At 50.2% G+C, this 24,038-nt stretch overlaps 1 protein-coding gene across 2 annotated transcripts in view; it reads right to left on the reverse strand.

Annotated features, from left to right (window-relative positions):
* Positions 1-17,186, reverse strand: part of LOC134339960 (deleted in malignant brain tumors 1 protein-like) — a 68,446-nt gene extending 51,260 nt beyond the window's left edge. The window contains exons 1-3 of one of the 2 annotated variants that reach the window (XM_063036772.1): positions 16,589-17,186; positions 14,850-15,001; positions 6,020-6,058 (exon numbers count right to left, since the gene is read on the reverse strand). In XM_063036772.1, the coding sequence (XP_062892842.1) occupies positions 6,020-6,058; positions 14,850-14,895 (85 nt within the window). In that variant the 5' untranslated portion in view covers positions 14,896-15,001; positions 16,589-17,186. Of the gene's footprint in view, positions 1-6,019; positions 6,059-14,849; positions 15,024-16,588 lie in introns of both variants that reach the window. The other variant, XM_063036773.1, reaches the window with a different exon arrangement.
* Positions 17,187-24,038: the final 6,852 nt, after the last annotated feature.

The raw sequence follows: 24,038 nt of genomic DNA on the forward strand, positions 1-24,038 counted from the left end.
TTAAGTCAGTCGGACCCTGAAGTCTGCTCCGCCGTCCCATCGTGGATGTTTTATTCACCCTCTGACCCCACACTCCTGCCTTCTCCCCGTAACCCTGGACGCCCTGACTCAGCAAGGACCTATCAAACCTCCGCCTGAAAAGCTCCCGACTGCCGTCTGAGGCAATGACTCACCACCCTCTGGCAGAATAAATCCCTCCTCAGCTCCGCTGTAAAGGGACGCCCTTCTATTGGGAGGCTGTGCCCTGTGGTCCTATACAGTACTGTCGGAAGCATGCTCTCCATATCCAGTCCATCTGCGCCTTTTAGTTATTGAGAGGTTTCAGTGAGATCTGCCCCACCACCCCTCCCTTCACCAACTCAGGTACCTAAACTCCAGCAAGTACAGGCCAGAGTTCCACATCGGCTAACCCTTTCATTCGCGGAATCCTTTCATTTTTTTGTGAACCTCTCCAGGGCCCACGGCCATGCCAGCACATCCTTTCTTGGGATAAGAGAAACCCCCCCCCCCCCAAAGCCGCTCACAGTGCTCCAAGTGTGGTCTAACCATTGCCTTACAAGCCTCGTCATGACCTCCTGACTTTCATGTCCGAGTCCGCTGGAAATGAATGCCGACATCTCAATTTGTCATCCTCGCCAGCGTCTCAGCCTGCAAGCTGGCCTTTCGGGGAATCCCGCACCGGGATTCCCCTTTGCAGCCCCCTCCCACTTCCCCATCCCACCACCCATCTCCATCGTCCGCAAAAGCCTGGCCACAACTCCATCGGCTCCCTCGTGTGACGTCACACGCGACGTCACAACAAGCGGACGCAGCACCAGCCCCCGCAGCCCCACATTAATAGACAATAGACAAGAGGTGCAGGAGTAGGCCATTCGGCCCTTCCAGCCAGCACCCCCATTCACTGTGATCATGGCTGATCATCCCCAATCAGTACCCAGTTCCTGCCTTCTCCCCAAATCCCTTCACTTCGCTATCTTTAAGAGCTCTATCCAACTCTTTCTTGAAAGCATCCAGAGAAATGGCCTCCACTGCCTTCTGAGGCAGAGCATTCCACAGAACCACAACCCTCTGTGTGAAAAAGTTTTCCCCCAACTCCGTTCTAAGTGGCCTACCCCTTAATCTTAAAATGTGGCCTCTGGTTCTGGACTCCCCCAACATCGGGAACATGTTTCCTGCCTCCAGCGTGTCCAATCCCTTAATAATCTTATATGTTTCAATCATATTCCCTCTCATCCTTCTAAATTCTAGTGTATACAAGCCCAGCCGCTCGAATCCTTCAACATATGACAGTCCCCCCATCCCGGGAATTAACCTCGTGAACCTACGCTGCACTCCCTCAATAGCAAGAATGTCCTTCCTCAAATTTGGAGACTAAAACTGTACACGATACTCCAGGTGTGGTCTCACCAGGGCCCTGTACAACTGCAGAAGGACCTCTTTGCTCCAAAACTCAACTCCCCTTGTTATGAAGGCCAACATGTCATTAGCTTTCTTCACTGCCTGCTGTACCTGCATGCTTACTTTCAGTGACTGATGAACATGGACACCTAGATCTCGTTGTACTTCCACTTTTCCTAACTTGACTACATTTAGATAATAATCTGCCTTCCCGTTCTTGCCACCAAAGTGGATAACCTCATATTTATCCACATTAAACTGCATCTGTCATGCATCTGCCCACTCACCCAACCTGTCCAAGTCACCCTGCATTCTCATAACATCCTCCTCACATTTCACACCGCCACCCAGTTTTGCTTCATCTGCAAATTTGCTAATGTTACTTTTAATCCCTTCATCTAAATCATTAATGTATATTGTAAATAGCTGCGGTCCCAGCACCGAGCTTTGCGGTACCCCACTAGTTACTGCCTGCCGTTCTCAAAAGGGGACCCATTAATACCTACTCTTTGTTTCCACTCGCCACTGGCACCCATCCAGAAAATTCCCCTTCTCTTCCCACTACTGCCGGTCGGCCAACCCCTGCTCGTGTCCTTCCTGTCAAGCCTTGTTCAGCAGCCTCGTGGGCCCTCCTGGAGCAGGAGGACCAAACCCGAACACAATGCTCCAAGTGCGGGTCTTGCACCACTTTATTCGGACTTGACATTGTTTTAACTTGCTCTAGCTGAATGCACGGCGCGATGATCTGATCTCAATGAACAGCAAGCAGGACAAACCCCTCAGTCGATCTCAGACCGCGTGGCAACAATCAGCCAATTCCCATTCCATCTCCAGTACCCAGCCCCCTGACCGCTGAAGGGCAGCCTGCCATACTCCCTTTGACCTTTGACACCACCTCCGGGGGAGCCATGCGCCTGCACCCCAAGACCCCTCTGGGCTACAGCAGTCCCAGGTCCTAGTCGTTCACCGCGAAAGTGAGGGCATCGCTTTAGCACTGAGACGAGGAGGGATTGCACTCGCCGGAGGGCGGCGGATCTGTGGATTTCATCAGCCACAGACAGCCGTGGAGGTCAAGTCAGTAGGTAAATTTAAAACGGAGCCCGATAGAGTCTTCTTCAGTCAGGACATCAAGTGCATGAAAGCCAAGGAAAGGGCATATAAGAAAGCAAATGTGAGCAAGTAGTGGAATGATCGGGAAGCTTCGAAAATCCAACATTAGGCAATAATTAAAAAAAAACTATAAGAAGGTTTTCAAAGCTTGCAGAGAGAATTAGACCAGTTAGAAGAGTGGGCTGAAAGATGGCAAATAGATTTTAATGCTGAAAAATGTGAGGTGCTACATTTTGGTAGGACTAATCAAAATAGGACATACATGGTAAATGGTAGGGCATTGAAGAATGCAGTAGAACAGAGGGATCCAGGAATAATGGTGAATAGTTCCCTGAAGGTGGAATCTCATGTGGATGGGGTGGTGAAGAAAGCTTTTGGTTTGCTGCCCTTTATTGATAAGAGCATTGAGTATAGGAGTTTGGATGTAATGTTGAAATTGTATAAGGCATTGGTAAGGCCAAATTTGGAGTATTGTGTACAGTTCTGGTCACCGAATGATAAGAAAGATGTCAATAAAATTGAGACAGTACAGAGAATGTTTACTAAAATGTTGCCTGGGTTTCATCTCCTAAGTTACAGAGAAAGGTTGAACAAGTTGGGTCTTTATTCTTTGGAGCATAGAAGGTTGAGGGGGGACTTGATAGAGGTGTTTGAAATTATGAGGGGGATAGATAGAGTTGACGTGGTTAGGCTTTTTCCATTGAGAGTGGGGGAGATTCAAACAAGAGGACATGAGTTGAGAGTTAAAGGACAAAAGTTTAGGGGTAACATGAGGGGGAACTTCTTTACTCAGAGAGTGGTGGCTGTGTGGAACGAGCTTCCAGCAGAAGTGGTTGACGCAGGTTTGATGTTGTCATTTAAAGTTAAATTGGACAGATATATAGACAGGAAAGAAATGGAGGGTTATGGGCTGAGTGCAGGTCGGTGGGACTAGGTCAGAGTAAGAGTTCGACACGGACTAGAAGGGCCGAGATGGCCTGTTTCCGTGCTGTAATTATTATATGGTTATATGTTACATGGTTATAAGAAGGGAAAAGATGAAGTATGAGGGCAGACTAGCCAACAATCTAAAGCAGGGTACGAAACGATTTTTTTCAGTTATATGAAGAGTAAAAGGGAGCTGAGAGTTGATATTGTCCCGTATCGGACCGCAAAGCACTCCAGCGTGTGGTGGAAACTGCCCAGCGGATTATCGACACCTAATTGCCCTCCATAACCGCCGCCTGGGCAGGGCGAAAAGCATTATCGGGGATGCATCTCACCCTAACCATGGACTTTTTACTCTCCTCTCAACCGGTAGGCGCTACAGGAGCCTCCGCTCCCGCACCAGCAGGCACAGGAAGAGCTTCTTCCCTGAGGCTGTGACACTGCTGAACCTCTCATCACAGCGCTAAGCAGTATTGCACCCGTATTGTACTGTCTCAGTACTTTTATATTTGTGTGTTGTAGCACTTACTTTTTATTCACAGTTATTTTGTAAATAACACTATGCTTTGCATTTCTGGTCAGATGTTAAATGCATTTCATTGGTTTTGTATCTGTACTCGGCACAATGACAATAAAGTTGAATCTAATCTAATCTGATCTAATATCGGTCCATTGGAAAATAATGCCGCTGAGGTAGTAATGGGGGACAAAGAAATGGCAGATGAACTTAATGGGTACTTTGCATCTGTCTTCAGTGTGGAAGACACCAGCAGTGTGCCAGAGTTCCATGAGTGTCAGGGAGCAGGAGCGAGTGCCATTGCTATCACAAAGGAAAAGTGCAAGGCAAACTCAAAAGTCTTAAGGTGAATAAATCACCCGGACCAGATGTACTAAATCTCAGAATTCCGCGAGAGGTTGCTGAAGAGACAACGGATTGATTGGTCATGATCTTTCAAGAATCACTTGATTCTGGCATGGTCCCGGAGGATTGGAAAATTGCAAATGTCACTCCACTCTTTAAGAAGGAAGAAAGACGAAAGAAAGGAAATTATAGGCCATTTAGTCTAACTTGAGTGGTTGGGAAAGTGTTGGAGTTCATTACTGAGGATGAAGTTTCAGGGTAATTGGAGGATGATGATCAAATACTCAAAATCACCATGGTTTCTGTAAAAAAAAAATCTTGCCTAACAAATCTGTTAGAGTTCTTCAAGGAAATAACACGCAGGGTGGACGAAGGAGAGGCAGTGGATGTCATTTACTGGGATTTTCCGAAGGCGTTTGATAAGGTGCCACACATGAGGCTGTTTAACAAGATAAAATCCTATGGCGATACAGGAAAGACACTGGCGTGGATAGCAGAATGGCTGACAGGCAGGAGTGGGAATAAAGGGGACCTTTTCAGGTTGGCTGCCAGTGACTAGTGATGTTCCTCAGGAGTCAGTATTGGGACCGCTACTTTTCAGATTGTTTGTCAATGGTTTAGATAATGGAGTTGACGGCATTGTGGCGAAGTTTGCGGATGATACGAAGATAGGCGGAGGGGTAGATAGTGCTGAGGAAGCAATGCGATTGCAGCAAGAATTAGACATATTGGAAGAATGGGCAAAAAAAGTGGCAAATGGAATACAGTGCTGGGATATGATAATGCATTTTGGTAAAAGGAACAACAGTGCAGACTAATATCTAAATGGGAAGAATGTTCAAACATCAGAGGTTCAGAGGGACTCAGGAGTCTTCATGCAAGACCCCCAGAAGGTTAATTCACAGTAAAGAAATGCAATATTGGCATTTATTTCAATAGGAATAGAATATAAAAGCAAGGAAATAATGCTTAGTCTTTATAAGACACTAGTCAGGGTACACTTGGAGTATTGTCAACAGTTTTGGGCCCCATATCTCTGAAAGGATGTGTTGTCATTGGAGAGAGTCCAAAAGAGTTTCACGAGGATGATTCCAGGAATGAAGGGGTTAACATATATGGAGCGTTTGGCAGCTTTTGGCCTGATCTCGTTTGAATTTAGAAGAATGCGGGGGGGGGGGGATCTCATTGAAACCCACCAAATGTTGAAAGGACTAGATAGGGTGGGCGTTGAGAGAATGTTTCCTATCGAGGGGGTATGCAGAACTAGAGTGCACAGCATCAAAATTAAGGGGTGACCTTTTAGAACAGAGGTTAAGGAGGGATTTTTTTTTTTTTAGCCAAAGAGCAGTGAATCTGTGGGCTGGTCTGCCAAAGACTGCGATGGAGGCCAAACCCGTGGGCATATTTAAGGCAGAAGTTGATCATTTCCTGATCGGACAGGCCAACAAAGGATATGTCAAGAAGGCAGGTGTACGGGGTTGAGTGGGATCCGGGATTAGACTCGATGGGCTGAATGGCCTAATTCTGCTCCTATGTCTTATGGTCTTATGGTTATGGAGAGAGAAGGGAGAAGAATGGGGCAGAGAGGGCCCATGAAACAGATACGGTCGAATGGCGAAGCAGACTGGATTGGCTGAAGATCCTGGGTCCCACTTTAATACCAGACCCCTGGACGAGGAAACCCTGCGTTCTGCAAGTGGCAGCGAGGAGTCAAACGCTTACCTTTCAAATCCTGATCTTTGGACCCTTGATAGGACGTAGCTGAAACAAAAGAAAGAGAGAAGGCTCCTGTTAGAATTGTCCAGGCCAAGCATGGTGTCAAACTTGCCACCTGCTCTGTCATATTGAGCACAGCGTACGGAACACGCAACATAGAACATAGAACACAGGACATGGAACACAGAACAGGAACACAGGACATAGAACACGGAACACGGAACACGGAACACGGAACACAGAACATGGAACACGTAACACAAAACATGGAACGGTGCAGCATAGAACACTCTCTTCAGTCCACGCTGTTGGGCTGAACCAATTAGTTTAGTAATTAAATGCAAAACGAATAACACCCCCCCCCCCCCACACTTCATAATGTCTACCCCCTCTCAATTCCTTGCACATCCATATCTCTGTCTAAAGGCTTCTTAAACGCCTCTGTCGTATCTGCCTCCATCATCAACCCTGGAGGCGCATGTTTAGGCATCTACCACTCTGTGTGTTAGGGTAAAAAAAACTTGTCGCGCACATCTCCTTTGAAACCGTTCCCCCTTCCCACCCGTCGCCTCAAATGTACTCCATTTTAATTAGACATTTCAGATAAAAGATTCAGGTAAAGATACCGTCATCTATGCCCCGCATGATCTTTAAAACCTCTGTCAGGTTTCCCCTTCGCCTCCGCTGCTCCAGTGGAAAACAACCCAAGCCTCTCCTAACAGCTCACGACCTCTAATGCAAGCAGCATCTTGTTGAAACCCTTCTGCACCCTCTCCGAAGCCCCCACACCTTTCCTTGTGAAGCGACGACCAGAACTGCGCACACGATACCCCAAGTGCGACCTGACCAGAATTTTATACAGCCACCACTCTACGTTTTAGCCCTTACTTCTACTTTCACAGTATGGTCCGGGTCAATTTTGACCCGGCCCGTGAATTCCCTCGTAACAAGTGTCTCTACCAAATTTTGAACCGCAGATCTATTTAGATTGTATAAATAGCCTATCTGATATTAATAAATGGGTGATTAATCCATAATTAATGTTTCAGAGATCTAAAATCCATTTCAATATATACGGGTCAAATGTACAATGTACAAAAATTTGTAACAACTGTGCAATAGTATACAATTTTTAACTTTTTTTCATTTTTTGCGCATTTTGGGTCACTTTACGAAAAGTCATCAAATTTCGGCTTAAAATATGGCATTTAGGGTGTTTTTACTGCTGTCAAATGTCAAAACGGGTCAAATTTGACCCGAACAGTATGTATGGGTTAGGTTCCCGTTGTCCGCAGTTGTTTCATTATTAATTTTAAGTTATTTAGCATTCTGACCGATTTCAGCTTCCTGTCATTCACATGGCTATGTGTCAAGCCCCCTTTAGGTAAGGAGTACAAAGAAAGTCTGGGCGAATGACAGGAGAAAGTTTTTTTTTTTGGTAGCTTCAACAATTCGTAACTTCTTCTGCAACATAGCTTGATGTCTCTTTGAACTCAGCGCCTTGACTAACTGGGGCAGGCGTGCCGCCCGCCTTCTTTCCTGCCCTGTCTGACTGTGCGGGCACTGGCAGGGAGCCAGCGGACTTGGACCCCAAAATTCCCTCTGGACATCCACACTGTGAAGCGTCCTGCCCAGTTACCGTGTCCTGGCCCTTTACGTTTGACCCGCTGATGTGCAGCAACACCGCACACTCCCCCGGATGAAACTCGATCAATAAATAGACCCGGATGTGAATCGGCTGGGAACTCTCTCCCCGACACCCCGTCCCGTGAACCCCGGACGAGGGAAGGGAGAAGGGAGCAGGGACAGGCCTGCAACTCATCTACTGAATGTCGCATTCCCTCCTCAGACGATCTCCTAGACTGTCCACCGCGCAGCCAGTCGTTGCGCTGACTGCGGATTTACCGCCCAAACCCGCCACCCTTTGCATCAGCACAGGCAGCAGAGGTCCCGGAACCGAAGACCAGCCAGAGTCAAGGGAGCCAGCCACATGAGGCCTGCGGGCCCGGGCACCTTAAGCGAGAGCCGTCCAGCCCCTTGCGCTTTCTGTTTGACCTCGTCAAATTTATTTTTTGTTTTTTGACTGGCACGGGTTTTCCGCGCACTCGCGATGATTTAATGCGGACTCTCGATCAGGCGCTTGCTGGCGGCGTTGGGGTGGGGTGGGGTGGGGTGGGGGTCCTTGTGTTTTGAGAACGATTGGGCTCGAAGCGCCGTTCGGTCGAGCCAGCGCCGTTCTGTTGGAATCTCTACGAATAAACTCTTGCTTCCCTCTCTGCGTGGGGGCCTGTCGATTCCTCCGCGCCTGGGTTCAGGGGTTTGTCAGGTCGCACCGTGACAACGACCGACTCGCGTCCCGCCACGGTACTGCCTAGACTCCTGGGGTCACCCGGCACGGAAGTGGGCCCTTCGCCAGTCTGAGCTGGTGCCATATGCCCATCTCCCTCCGAACCATTCCTGTTCCCGTACCCGGCCAAGTGCCCTCCAAACGTATGTATCTCGACCACTTCCTCTGGCAACCAGTTTTATATACCGCCCTTCCCCCACTTCTGTCTATAGAAGTTCTCTCCTGCAGGTTTCTATTAAATCTTCCCCACCCCCCCCCCCGCGCACCCGTTGCCCCTGGTTCTTGATTCCTCAACCTTGGGGAAGAGAAGGCCGTGCGCATTCTCCCTGCCTGTGCTCTTCACCATAGAAACCATAGAAACTACAGCACAGAAACAGGCCTTTTGGCCCTTCTTATCTGTGCCGAACCATTTTCTGCCTAGTCCCACTGACCTGCACACGGACCATATCCCTCCATACACCTCCCATCCATGTATCTGTCCAATTTATTCTTAAATGTTAAAAAAGATCCCGCATTTACCACCTCGTCTGGCAGCTCATTCTATACTCCCACCACTCTCTGTGTGAAGAAGCCCCCACTAATGTTCCCCTTAAACTTTCCCCCCTCACCCTTAACCCATGTCCTCTGGTTTTTTTCTCCCCTTGCCTCAGTGGAAAAAGCCTGCTTGCATTCACTCTATCTATACCCATCATAATTTTATATACCTCGATCAAATCTCCCCTCATTCTTCTACGCTCCAGGGAATAAAGTCCTAACCTATTCAACCTTTCTCTGTAACTGAGTTTCTCAAGTCCCGGCAACATCCTTGTAAACCTTCTCTGCGCTCTTTCAACCTTATTTATATCCTTCCTGTAATTTGGTGACCAAAACTGAACACAATACTCCAGATTCGGACTCAGCAATGCCGTATACAACCTCATCATAACATTCCAGCTCTTATACTCAATATTTTGATTAATAAAGGCCAATGTACCAAAAGCTCTCTTTACGACCCTATCTACCTGTGACGCCACTTTTCGGGAACTTTGTATCTGTATTCCCAGATCCCTCTGTTCCACTGCACTCCTCAGTGCCTTACCATTAACCCTGTATTTTCTACCTTGGTTTGCCCTTCCAACGTGCAATACCTCACACTTGTCTGTATTAAACTCCATCTGCCATTTTTCAGCCCATTTTTCCAGCTGGTCCAAGTCCCTCTGCAGGCTCTGAAAACCTTCCTCACTGTCAACTACACCTCCAATCTTTGTATCATCAGCAAATTTGCTGATCCAATTTACTACATTATCATCCAGATCATTGATATAGATGACAAATAACAATGGACCCAGCACTGATCCCTGTGGCACACCACTAGTCACAGGCCTCCACTCAGAGAAGCAATTCTCTACTACCACTCTCTGGCTTCTTCCATTGAGCCAATTTCTAATCCAATTTACCACCTCTCCGTGTATATCTAGCGACTGAATTTTTCTAACTAACGCTCTGTTTCTGACCACGGGGACTGTGTGATGGGACGGTGCGGTGGAGCCCCGCACTGTGTCTGTCCCCAGGAGTGTATGTGTCTAACCGCGGGGGGGGGGGGGGGGTGATGGCATAATTCAGAGGGGCTTTCACTCTGTGTCTGTCCCCGGAAGTGTGTGATGGGATGGCATTGAAGAAGTTTCACTTTGTGTCTGAACCAGGGATCTGTGATGGGACGGCGCGGAGGGAGGGTCACTTCACATCGGACCCCGGGAGTACGTGACGGGATGGTGTGGAGGGAGCCTCACTCTGTGTCTATCCCCAGGAGTGTATGATGGTGCGATGCAGAGGGATCTTTACGCTGTGTCTGACCGCAGGAGTGTGTGATGGGACAATGTAGAGAGAGGGAGAGAAAGAGAGAGAGAGAGAGAGAGAGAGAGAGAGAGAGAGAGAGAGAGAGAGAGAGAGAGAAAGGCGTAGATCGCGTAGATAATATCTTATTTTCTCCCCTACCGGGGTGGAAATGTTTCATTCCAGAGGGCAGGAATTCGACGTGAGAGGGGGGAAAATTCGAAGGAAGATGGAGTTTAGCCCGGAAAAGTGTGAGGTCATGCACTCCGGGAGAACAAATGTAAGGGGACAGGACACAGTTAGTGGGAGGGGGAGCCCTTAACAGTGTTGATGTGCAGAGAGATCTCGGGCTCCAGGCCCACAGCTCCCAGAGAGTGGCCGCATGTGTTGATAGGGTGGTCAAGAAAGGCATAGCCCCTGACAACCAGCGACTCGTGCCTCGCCGCGCAGTGCTTAGACTCCTGGGCTCACCCAGGACGAAAGGGCGCCCTTCGGGCCGACCGACCTTCCCACCTGGGCCGGTGCCATGTCCCCCTCTCGCTTGGCCCGCTTTTGCCTGTGTTTGTCGAGGAGCTGAATTCACGAGTCAGGAAGTTGTGTGGCAGCCGGTGCATAAAACTCTGGTTAGGCCACATTTGGAGTATTGCGTTCAGCTCTTGTCGGCCCGTTGTAGGAAGGGCGTGGGGTTGGTGGTGGTGGTGGGGGGGGGGTGGGGTGGTGGTTGGAATGCTTTGGAGAGGGCGCAGCAGGGTTTAGAGGGTGTGAGCTGCTTTCGCTGGGGAGATTGAGCCTGATGGGGAGACCGGATAGAGTTTTTAAAATTATTAGAGGCGTGGATAGAGCAGACAGCCGGTATCTTTTTCCTCCAGGGCTCGGTTGTCTATTGGCAGATGGCATGCATTTAATGTTAGAAGGGATGTGCGGGGCGCGTTTATTGTATTTTTACACAGAACATAGATACAGAGAAATCTGCAGCACATTACAGGCCCTTCGGCCCACAATGCTGTGCCGACCTGTAACCTCCTCCAGAAACGGCCTAGAATTACCCGACTGCATCGCCCTCTATTTTTCGAAGCTCCATGTACTTATCTAAGAGTCTCTTAAAAGACCCTATTGTATCCGCCTCCACCACCGTCGCCGGCAGCCCATTCCACGTACCCACCACTCTCTGTGTGAAAGACTTACCCCTGACATCCCCACGGTATCTATTTCCAAACACCTTTAAACTGTGCCTCTTCGTGTTAGCCATTTCAGCCCTGAGGAAAAAGCCTCTGACTATCCACACGATCAATGCCTCTCATTATCTTGTACACCTCCATCAGGTCACCTCTCATCCTCCGTCACTCCAAGGAGAAAAGGCCGAATTCACTCAACCTGTTCTCATAAGACATGCTCCCCAATCCAGGCAACATCCTTGTAAATCTCCTCTGCACTCTCTCTACAGTATCCACATCCCTCCTGCAGTGAGGTGACCAGAACCGAACACAACCCAGCACTCCAAGTGGGGTCAGACCAGGGTCTCATGTAGCCGTATCGAGGGTGGAGGGGGCCTGGAATGCGCTGCCAGGCCTGGTGGTGGAGGCAAGGACGACAGAGAAGTTTAAGAGGCTGTTAGGGAGGCCCGTGGATGTGTGCAGGAGTTGAGGGATATGGACATTGGGGAGCTAGCAAAGGATTGAGTTTCATCCCGCATTGCGTTCAGCTCCTATGTAGCGGTTCCTTTGCTGTCCCGTCCTATGTTCCAAGTCTACATAGTTCCCTGAATGTGGCATCATAGCCAGACGGGGGTGTGGGGTGGGGTGGGGGGGGGGTGGATAAAGAAGATGTCTGGCACGTTGGCCCTCATCAGTCAGGGAACAAAGAAAGGTCATGCTAGACTCTGTTGGGCCGCACTTGAAGCTCTGTACTGAGCTTTGGTCTCCCTGCCGGAGGAAAGACGCCAATGGTCTGGAGGGAGATTCGGCGGGACTCGGGGGACTGAGTTGCGGACAGAGGCTGGGCAGGCTGCTTGGAGCGCAGGTGTGACCTCAGAGGGGCGTCTGGAGACACGACAGGGCACAGATAGAGGGGTGAATGCCCGCAGTCATCCCCCCGCCCCCAGGGTTGGGGACTCAAGAACCGAAAGCGCACAGGTTTCGGGCGAGAGGGGAGAGATTTAATCGGGTCCCGAAGGGCAGACATTGCACCCAGAGGGTGGTCCGTCTGTGGAAGCAGCTGCCAGAGGGAGTGGTCGAGGCATGGTACGTTAAGGACATTTTAAAGGCACTCGGGCAGGTAGACAGATCGGAAAGGTTCAGAAGGACATGGGACAAACACGGGCAACTGGGACTGGCCCAGATGGGAATCTTGGTCGACACGGCACGGATTCCAAGGGCCTGATTCCGTGTCGGGTGACTCTTTAACGCGGAAACATAGCATGCAGACACGCACATCACGGGCATGAGAAGGAGCCATCTTGTGTGTGTGTGTGTGTGTGTGTCTGTGTGTGTGTGTGTGTGTGTGTGTGTCTGTGTGTGTGTGTGTGTGTGTGTGTGTGTGTGTCTGTGTGTGTTTGAGAGACAGAGAAGGAAATAGAGGAACCGAGAAGAGAATGAAAGGGAGGGGCAGAGTGAGAGTGAGAAAGAGGGGCGGGGGGCAAAGGATGAGAAAGAGAGAGAGAGAGAGAGAGAGAGAGAGAGAGAGGGACAGAGGGAGAAAATGAGAGAAAGATACATAAACAGACAGAATGAGAGAGAGAGAGAGAGAGAGAGAGAGAGGAACAGAGAGAGAGAGAGAGGGAAAGAGGGAGAGAATGAGAGAAAGATATATAAACAGACAGAATGAGAGAGAGAGAGAGAGAGAGAGAGAGGAACAGAGAGAGAGAGAGAGAGAGGGAAAGAGGGAGAGAATGAGAGAAAGATATATAAACAGACAGAATGAGAGAGAGAGAGAGAGAGGAACAGAGAGAGAGAGAGAGAGGGAAAGAGGGAGAGAATGAGAGAAAGATATATAAACAGACAGAATGAGAGAGAGAGAGAGAGAGAGAGAGAGAGAGAGAGAGGAACAGAGAGAGAGAGCACGAAAGCGAAAGAGAGAGAGAAAGGCAGAGGGAAGGGTTGGGGGAAGAGAGGGTGGGAATAAGAGAGAAAGAGAGAGAGGGAGGGAGACTTTACCGCTCTCTCCTCTCCATTACAGCCAGTGCCTGGTTTGGTTTGAAGCTTTGTGTAATAATGAGATGTTCTGCTCCCACCCCACACATAACCCCCTTCCCTCCCCTTCTCTCTGTCTCTTCTCCCCTCTACTCTCCGCGGTCTCTCTCTTCCGCCCCCCTCCCTTTTCTGCGCCTCATTATTTCTCTTTCGTCTCCTCTCTCCACTTCTCTCCTTCTCTGTCACCCCCATTTCACTCCCCTCGCCTCCCTCGTTCGTTCCCTCTGTAACCCCACCTTCTCTCATTTCCTATCTCCCCCATCCGTCGTTCTTGCATCTGCGTTACCTGACTACCCCCCCCCCGCTCTCGCCCCTCCAGCTCCCCTTCCCTCCGAATTACCTCCCCTTCCCCGCCCCCGTCACTGTCGCTGTCTCTCTCCCCTCGACTCACTCCCCTTCCCTGCCTACGCCACCGTCCGCCCTCCACTCTTTCAATCCCACTGCTCTCGTCTCCTTCTCCTCCTAATTCCATTTGAATCCCTCGCTCCCCGCCTTCCTCCCTCTCTCTCTCCCCACGCTTCACTTGTCCCCCAATGCCGCCGCTCCCACTACCCCCCACGCAACCCTCTCCCTGCCCCGTGTAGATCCAGTGCCCCTAGTCCGGCATCAATCACCACCTGCCTCGGCTCCATAGTCACAGGCCTGGTTAACCCCCTTCCCCGTCCCCACTGACATGTAACGCGCCGTCCCTCACCACAAAACACGTTAACTTCTGCTGCCTCAGCGTTTCACAGCTCGACTGGGAAATGCTTAAAAAATATCCCCATCTCTTACACAGTGTGGAGTGGTGTGTGTGTGTGTGTGTGTGAGAGAGAGAGAGAGAGAGAGAGAGAGAGAGAGAGAGAGAGAGAGGGAGGGAGACAGCGAGCGAATGCCTGTAAGTGTGATTGTGTTTGTTTGCGTGTGAGAGAGGGAGGTGTGCGTGAGAGAGCGAGAGAGTGCGTGTGAGTGTGATGGTGTCGTGCGTGTGTGCATGTGAGAGCGAAGGTGTTTGTGTGTGTGTGTGTGTGGGGGGGTTGGTGATTGGAGAGGAAAGCGAGAGAGGGGGGAAAATGGAGAGAGAATCCGTGTCTCTCCTGTTTGTGTGTGTGTGTGTGTGTGAGAGAGAGAAATTATGTGTGAGTGTGTGTGTGCGTGTATTTGTGTGCACATCCGTGTCTGTGTGTGTATGCATGTAGGTGCGTCTGCGAGAGCGTATACCTGTGGTGTGAGAGTATGTATGTGTGTGTGTGTGTGTGTCTGTGTGTGTGTGTGTGTGTGTGTGTGTGTGCGTGTGTGTGTGTGTGTGCTTGTACAGATTCAAGGCGTGCATATGCACGTGTTTGATCACCTGAGTGTGTATTTTATGCTGAAACACACACACGAGAGACACACAGGTCCTCTCTCCGTTTTATCCCCTCTCTCGGTCGCCCGTTCCCTCTCCTCCCCGCCCGCCACTCCACCCCCACCCCACCCCTCCCCCCAGTCCCGGTCAGTATCGCTCACTTACCTATCAGCAGACCGAAGATCAGCAGTATCGGTACCAGGGAGCGCATCGTGCCGCCGCCGCGGACTGTCCCGGGACCGTGTGCTCCGCTCCGGGAGCCGAGGAAGACTGCGCGCTTGGCGGGCGGAGTCTCGGCGTGCGGTCACAGCCTGATCCTGTCTCAGAGCAGCCGGGAAACTGTCAGACCAACCAGCGGCAGCAGAGGGATAACGGGGGCGGATGAAGAGGTGGGGGGGGGGAGTATTGTTGTAGAGGGAAGCGGCGTGCTGGGAGGAGCAGATGGATTGGCTGGTGGAGAATGAGGTAATGGTTAAGGAGAGTGGAGGGCGGTGAGGGCCAGAGGGCGAGGAGGGTGAGAGGGAAGGAGTAAGAAAGGAGGCGGAAAGAGTGTGAGGGGATGGAAAGGGGGAGGAGAGTAAGGGAAGTGGAGAGAAGGCGGAATGTGAAGGAAGGGAGGTGGAGAAGGGGAGGGAAGATTGAGGTCGCGGCAGGGTGAGGGTTGGGCGAGGGGGATGGACATGAAGGGGGGGAGGAGGGGGAGGGGTGGAGGAGTTGGAGAGGCGGGGAGGGGGAGGGCATAGGAGGAGGTGGGGGAGCGGAGGGGTAGGTAGGGTAGAGAGGCGATTGAAGGGCAGTGGAGGAGTGGGAAGGGCAGAGCAGAGGGGAGGGTGAGGTGCAAAAAGAGGGAGAGGAGAGAAGGGGAGAGGGTAGGAGCTGAAATAGTGGAGGGGAGAGACAGGAGAATGGGGGTGGAGACGGAGCAAAGAGTGAGAAGAAGAGGGGAGAGGAACAAGAGGAGGCAGTGGGAGAATGAGTGGTGATGCGAGAAAGGGAGACAGAGGGAAGGGGACGCGCGGGTAGAATGGGGAGGGGGACACAGAGAGGGCGGGGAAGAGGGGAGGAATGGGGGGTTGGTGGGGAGTGAGGCTGTGGTGAGAGGTGCCGAGTAGGAGGGGAGAAGGGGACGAGTAGAAGGGAAAGGATAGGGAGAGCGGGTGGCGGCGGTTTGTAGAGAGCGAAGGGGAGAATGCGGGAATGGGGAGGGGAGAGGCGGAATGTGGTAGAATGGGATTGGGAATGAAAAGGGGTGAGGGAGGGCGGAGGAGGGGACTGGAGAGTGGGCACTGGATTCCGGGAAAGAATCGTGTCACGGCGACGGGGTGGGCGGTGGGTGAGGGAGAGGGTAACGGAGACGGGAAGGGCTGGAGGGGACGGTGGGCTCGCGGAGTCAGAAGAGGGGTTGTAGGAGAAGGAGGGGCGTCACGGACACAGGAGAGGGCAGGGGGGTCACGAAGACAGGAAGTGTAGGAGAGGGAGGGGGTCACGGGGCAGGAGAGGGATGTAGGAGAGGGAGCGGGTCACGGAGACAGGAGAAGGGAGTAGGAGAGGGAGGGGTTCACGGAGACTGGAGGAGTAACACATGGAGGGGGTCACGGAGACAGGAGTGGAATAGGGAAGGGGTCGCGGAGAAAGGAGAGGGAAGGGTTCACGGAGAGAGGAGAGGGAGGGGTTCACGGAGACAGGAGAGGGAAGGGGTAACGGAGACAGAAGGGGGGCTTCACGGAGACTGGAGGAGTAGCAGATGGAGGGGGTCACGGAGACAGAAGTGGAATGGGGAAGGGGGTCGCGGAGACAGGAGAGGGGCATGGGCCAGAGAAGACGTTGCGAAGACGGGGAAGGAAGGGGGTCGGGGCAAGGGTGGGGCAGGATGGGGGAGGGGTGCAGGAGGCCTTTCTGCCCACCTCTGTCTTCTGCCACTTTCCCTGAATCGCGACGCTGCGAAAGCAGGTCACCGTCCCACGCAGTCACCGCCCAGTGCGCGCTGAATTCAAACCTGGCTAATTGTCTTTTGTCCGGGTCCGTGCAGCGTCTGGGTTTGAGTCTGTTCAGCGTTTTCTTTAACAACGGGTTTGTGCATGTGTGTGTCGACAGAGGGCGTGGATTCCTGCAGCGGATGTCTCTCTCTCTCTCTAACTCGCTCTCGCTCTGCGTCGAAGGTCTGCGCATTTGCCGCTCGTCCCGACCGAGACCCAGTCAAAGAACCGGGGCTTCCCGTCCGCGCCGGCCGGCAAAAGGCCGCTGGAGTGGCCGGAGCAGGAAGAGCGAGGCACGGGTCCCCGGGGGCTGTCAACCCCTGGGGTGACAACGCCCCCGCCACGGGGAACGGGGCCCCACGGGCGCTTGGGGGCGGGGCTGGGGAGACAGAGCGAGGGGGGGGGGAGAGAGAGAGAGAGAGAGAGAGAGGGAGGGAGGGAGGGTGTGTGTGTCTGTGTGTCTGTGTGTGAAGAGACAGAAGATAGAGAGGATGTAACGGCGACTGACAGCGGAGAGAGAGAGAATGGGAGAGTGAGTGAGAGAGAGAGGGATTGAGAGAGAGAGAGAGAGAGAGAGAGAGAGAGAGGGAGGGAGGGAGGGAGTGTGTGTGTGTGTGTGTGTGTAGAGACAGAAGATAGAGAAGATGTAACGGCGACTGACAGCGGAGAGAGAGAGAATGGGAGAGTGAGTGAGAGAGAGAGGGAGAGAGAGAGAGAGAGAGAGAGGAGATATTTTTATTTGTAATTGGTTTAGGATTGTCACGTGCGCTCACACAGATCGGATCATTACTCAGAACATCAGGGCAGAGGAAGGCAAAACAATAACAATGCAGAATAAAGTGTAACAGCTACGGAGAATGTGAAGCAAGGTACAGGGGGATGGTAACGAGGGAGATTGCGAGTTCGAGTCCGTTTTAGGGCACAAGACGTCAGGGGAAAAGGGAGAGTGGGACAGAGGAATGGGGTGGGGGTGGGGCGGGGTGGGAGGTGTCAGCGTGTGTGGAGGGCAGTTCACCGCCCCTCACGTACACACTCCATCCTCACTGCCCCTACCTCCCGTTCCTGCTTCCTTACCTCCGTCCCCCATTGGCCTCCATCCTTTACCTTTCCTCTCTCGCAACTCCCTACTCAGCGTCCCTCTCCCTCACCCATCTCCACACCATCCCCCTAGCACACCCCTCCTCGGTCCCCCCACACCCCATCCTCCTCAATCTCTCTCCTCCCACACCCCCTCCTCACCGTCCCTCTCCCTCACCCCTCCTTCCTCAACGTCCCGCTCCCTCACCCCTAACCTCCTCACCGCCCCTCTCCCTCACCCCTCCCTCCTCACCATCCCTCTCCTTCGCCCCTTCCACCTCGCCGTCCCTCTCCCACTTTTTTACCTCCTCACAATCCCTAGACCACAATCCTCCTGAATCCCTACCAACATCCCATCCTCCTCAACGTCCCTCTCCCTCACCCTCCTTCTTCACCAGCTCCTCATATACTAGTCCCTCCTCATCGCCCCTCTCCCTCGTCCCTCCCTCCTCAGCGTAACTCTCCCACACCCCTCCCTCCTCATTGACCTCCCTCGCCACTCTCTCCTAATCCCCCTCTCCCACAGCCCTCCATCCTCATAATCCTCCTCAGACCCTATCCACACTCCATCCTCCTCAGCGTCCTTCCTCCACAAACCTCTCTCCACTCTGCCTCACCTTTCCCTTACCCACCCCTCTCTTTTAACCCTCCCTTCTCACCGTCCCTCTCCCACAGCCCTCCTTCCACCGTCCCTCATCCTCACCCCTCTCTCCTCACCGTCCCTCTCCCTCTCTCCTTCTCACCGTCCCTCTTCCCCACCCCTTCCTCCTCACCACCCATCTACCGCAATCCTCCTCAGACCCTACCCACACTCCATCCTCCTCACTATCTCTTTCCCTCACCCTCCCTCCTCACCAGTCCTCTTCCTCACCCCTCCCTCCTCCGAACCTCTCCCTCACCCACCCATCCTCACCGTTTCTCTCCCACAGCTTCCCTCCTCACTGTCTGTCTCCCTCACCCTTCCCGCCTCACCGCCCCTCTCCCACAATCTGTCTGTCCTCACCGTACGTCTCCTCCACACAATTCCATACTCACTACCCCTCCCCTCCCCTTCCCTCACTGTCTCTCTCCCTCACCTCTCCATCCTCACCGTCCTTTCTCCCACACCCTCCCTCCTGACCGTCCCCTCCCTCCTCACCGTCTCTACCGAAGCCCCCTTCACTGTCCTTCTCCGTAACCCTTCCTTCCTCACCATCCCTCTTCTAAAAGCCTCCTTTCTCTCCCTCTCTCTCAAACCTCCGCTTCACTGTCCCTCTTCTATACCCCTCTCTCCTCACCGTCCCTCTCCCTCACACTTTCCTCCTCAGCGTCCCTCTCCCTCAACCAACCCTCCTCACTGTCTCTCTCCCTCACCCCTCCATCGTCATCGACCTCTCCCATACTCCTCCCTTCTCACGCCCCTCTCCCTCACCCTCCCTCCTCACTGTCACTCTCCCGCACTCTTCCCTCTTCACCGCCCTTCCTACTGCCCCCTTCTCCTCATCGCCCCTCCCATACCTCTCTGTCCTCACTATTCCTCCGCCACACCCTTCCTTCTGACTGTCCCTCTCCCTCAGCCCCCCTCCCTGCTGTCTCTCTCAAAGCCCTCTATCTTCAATGTCTCTATCCGTCACCCGTCCTTCCTCACCGTCCCTCTCCTATAACCCTCCTTCTTCTCCCTCTCTCTCTCACCACTCCCACTTCACCGACCCTCTCCCTTACCCCATCATCCTCACAATCTCTTCTCCCTCACCACTCCCTGCTCACTGTCTCCCTCCCTCCTTCTCTCCGTCCCTCTCCCTCACCCTCCCTGCTCACTGTCTCCCTCCCTCACCCCTCCCTCCTCATCATCCCTCACCTAACCCCCCCCTCTTCTGTCTCTCTCTCAGCCCCCCCTTCACACCGTCCCTCTCCCTCACCCTCCCTCCTCACTGTCTCCCTCCCTCAGCCTCCTTCTCACCCTCTCTCCCACAACCCTGTCTGATCACCGCCCCTTTCCCACACCCCTCCCTCCTCGCCGCCTGTCTCCCGCGCCCGTCTCTTCTCGCCCCTCGTCTCCTTCAACCCTCCACCCTCACCACCCCTCTCCCGCACCCTCCCTTCATTGCTGTCCCTCGCTTACACCCCGGGCCCCTCGCCTCCCCTCTCCCACATCCAGCTCTCTCTTCGCTGCCCCTCTCCATCCCCCTTCACTCCTCGTCGCCGCCCTCCCGCCCCACTCCCTCCCTCAGCATTATACCAACGCGTCAGTCCGATTTTTTAAATGCTATTATTTGTGTGATTCGCTTTGTGAGTTTGAGCGGAATTAAATGGCACGATGGGATCATGCGAGGAGTTCGTGCAATCTCCCCACCACCGCGTGTCCTACTTCTTCCCGAAAACATACGGGTTACTGGGCGGCTGGTCACGTGGGTGTAGTTGGGCGGAGCGTGCTCGTTGCGCTGGTTAACGTGCTGTATCTCTAAATAATAATATAGAAAAAAAGATTTGGTCCGCCCTTCAAAGTTCAATCCGGCTGTCTAATATCTGGTGAAGAGTGTTTTGTATTTTAGCAGCAGTACGGTGCACAAATTGCAAAATTAAACAGTGCAAAGTACGGCGTAGTATGTCGAGACTCGCCTGTTAAAGGTTTCGCAGTTCACGAAGCACATTCACAAAAGTCGTATAAAAGTACATGTTCTTTGACCTCTCTCTCTCCTGTAAACTGTGCGCGCGCTTATCGGCACATATTGCCCTGAGATCGGATTTGCACTGTCTGATATCTTGCATAACTATATTGTAGATGGTATTCTTTTTAGACGTGCTCTGTTGTGAATTTAAATAAATCATATAAATATATGCATACACCCACATGCACAGAGAGAGTGAGAGCTTATATAAATATATATAGAAACACATGTATATGTATATGCCACAGGTAGCTGCGGAGGCCCCGTCTTTATGTACCATAAAGGCAGAGGTTCATAGATTCTTGGATTGGCCAAGGCATGGAGGGATACGGGGGTGGGGGGGGGGAAGGCAGGGATCTGGACTGAGAGGGAATTGGGATCAGCCGTGATGAAATGGCGAAGCGGACTCGATGAGCCGCGTGGCCTAATTCTGCTCCTGTATCTTAATATATACTGTGGATATTTATGCACTATATCCATGGTCAAGATATTATTCAATTTGCAGAAGCCTCGGGTTTGCTAATGTGTCCTGCAATTGTGGATCATATTTTCATTTCTTATATAAATTACTTTCTTGTACATTCAAACACTGTGCTTGGTTATTAAGCCTTCATCAATTGTGGAACACATTTTGATTTCTGTATCAATCATTTTCCTGCATAAATAAAACTACGTTGCTATAAGCAGTCTATACTTGTGGGGCATGTTTAAATTGATTTAAAATCATTTCACTTGTGTTTGTAAACACTTTTTTGGGGGAGATAAACTTTCTACAATTGTGCAATGCAATGGATTCCATCAAAAACACTTTCTGATTTGTTTGTAAATACTTTATTGTTTGTATAAATATTATATTTGGAGGTAACTTTGTACAATGGTGGAATGGATCTTTAAACAGTTTCTGTTTCGTACGCAAATATCTTGCAATGTATGTAAAGACTTTATTGAATTATTGAATGTTCTACAATCAGAAAACATGCCAAAACACTTTTTTATTTGTACACAAGTAATTTACAGCATAGATAAACACTCTTTGAATGGTTTACAATCAGCATGAACTTCATAAGCATTTTCTGCATACATGGACCAGGTTCTTTAAACATTTTTTCTGCTGTAAATAAATGATTTATTGTGTAAATTATTTGGCTAAACAGCGTTGTGCGATCATGGGGTAAATTCCGTCAATGCGTTCTGTCTTTGTACGAACACACGCGTGTATACATGAACACTATTTGCAGGTAAACTTACCACAGTCGTGGAACACATTCGGCCAGATGTTTTCAAAGTTCAAAGTAAATTTACTATCAAAGTACGCGCATGTCTACCGTATACCAACCCGAAATTACCGTGCCATGGTCTGTTCTTACCAAATTACGGTATTGCTTGCACTGTTGTAACTATATGTTATAATTATGTGGTTTTTGTTACTTTTTAAGTCTGTTTGTCATGTGTTTCTGTGATATCATTCTGGAAAAACACTGCATCATTTCTTAATGCATGCATTACTAAATGACAATAAAGCAGGACTGCGTGTCCTCGTAATCTAATCTAAAAATATTTATTTTGTTGCAGGCATTCCCAGCACAACAAAGAAATACTATCGAATCACAGATGGACTACACAGAAAGGCTGACAATGGGCAAAATAAGATAATTTGTGTAAACACAAAAAAATCAAATTAGTGATAATAAATAACTAAATAGAAAAATAACTGCTGTATAATACCGGGAGCTTGAGTAGTCTACGTTCAAGCATCTACCGAATCTCCTGTGTTTATGATTTGCCGTGTTTTGTATCTAAATATTAAACCGTGTATATGTAAACACTCAATCTTTACTCATAAATTGTCTCCAGCTGTGGGGAAAAATGTATTTTTTGAAAGTACTTAGTGTTCTATCTTATACTGTTTAGAACCTGTCTGCTTTCCCAAAGGCAAATTGCTAGAACACGTTGAGATTTGTATAAAGCACCCCGTGCGTATGGATAAAGATACTTTTGCCAAAAGCCACGGTACAATCATGAAATACAGTACATCCTGCAAACAATTTGAGTTTTGAGTTGAGTTTTGTGCAGAATCATTATTTATTTACAAATATGCATTCAGCCATTGAGGAACTGAATGGAACTGAATTGACTTTATTACTGTACTTACATCCTTCGTATAGACGAGGAGTTAAAGTCTTTACGTTACGTCTCCGTCCAAATGTTGCAACGTGCAATTATAGTAATTTATAATAAATATTATGTACAACAGTATAGTCTACATAACACAGAAACACAGCATGAATTAATCAGTCCCATGGCCTGGTGGAAGGAGCTGTCCTGGAGCCTATTAGTCCTGGCTTTTATGCTGCGGTACCGTAAATTGAGTAAGCAATTTATGCTTAATTATAACATACTTCATTGTGTACATAATCACTGGGTTTGAATGGAGTGTTCAGGGAGTGGTAGCACCTCTGGTGAAAGGGGCTTCTTTACCCATCCCGGGGCAGCTCGCCGACCTTTGTTCCCCGCTGGACACTCTGATTCTGCTTTGTATAGGAATATATATGTGTGTGTGTGTGTATGTATCAACACCATTTTGCAACTAAACCTTTTGATAAATGTGAATTACTCTTTCTTTTTTGTGCATAAGTGTGTTCATTCTGTACAAGAGTGACAGAACAAAATCCCAGTTGCGCAATGATGAAGAAGAACTCCCGGTCACCCTTCCCAATGGAGCTTTGCTTGCAGAATTGGGGAATGGTCCTCGCTCCATCGCAAATGTGATGGCACCGCCACCACTCGGGTTGCGCCTTTTAAATCTTTGTGGATAGCTACAGCTCTCTGCAAAATTCATGCCATGAACTGCCACTATTCCCATAATAACAAGGCCGATTGACCCCATCGCAAGTCCTACAGTTTTGAGTGTAAGTGGTAAACCTAACAATTAAAACAAAGTTGTGGGTTTGTGGAATAGATTGATAGATCGTTCAAGCAGTCTCTGATTGGTGCAAGCTGTTTTTCAAAGTTCGAGGGAGATGGTATTATCAAAGTATGTTTCCAGTATGTCAAAGCTCTGACATCCATTTTCTTGTGGGGATGCTCAGAATGTCTGTAGAATAATAATCCTAACAAAATCAATGAACGACGACCCAAATGAACTACTCAACCCATACTCAATACGTCTATAGAATAATAACCCTACCAGAATCAAATAAAGGCTACCCAACTCAACTACCCGACCCATACTCAATACGCCTATGGAATAATAACTCTAATATAATCAATGAGACTACCCAACTCAACTACTCAACCCACACTCAATACATCTATAGAACAATAACCCCAGCAGAATCAATGGAAGGCTACCCAACTCAACCACCAAACCCATGCTTAATATATCTATAGAATAATAACCATAATAGAATCAATGAAAGACCACTGAACCCATACTCAATACGCCTATAGAATAATAACCCTGACAGAATCAATGAGACTACCCAACACAACCAACCAACCCAAACTCAATGCGATTATATAATAATAACCATAGTAGAATCAATGAAAGACCACCCAGCCCATACTCAATGTCTATAATAACCCCCATAGAATCAATGAGACCACCTAACTCAAACACTCAACCCATGCTCAATACGATTATCGAATAATAA

Source organism: Mobula hypostoma, chromosome 31 (assembly GCF_963921235.1).
Source record: "Mobula hypostoma chromosome 31, sMobHyp1.1, whole genome shotgun sequence".
NCBI classification, from domain to species: domain Eukaryota; kingdom Metazoa; phylum Chordata; class Chondrichthyes; order Myliobatiformes; family Myliobatidae; genus Mobula; species Mobula hypostoma.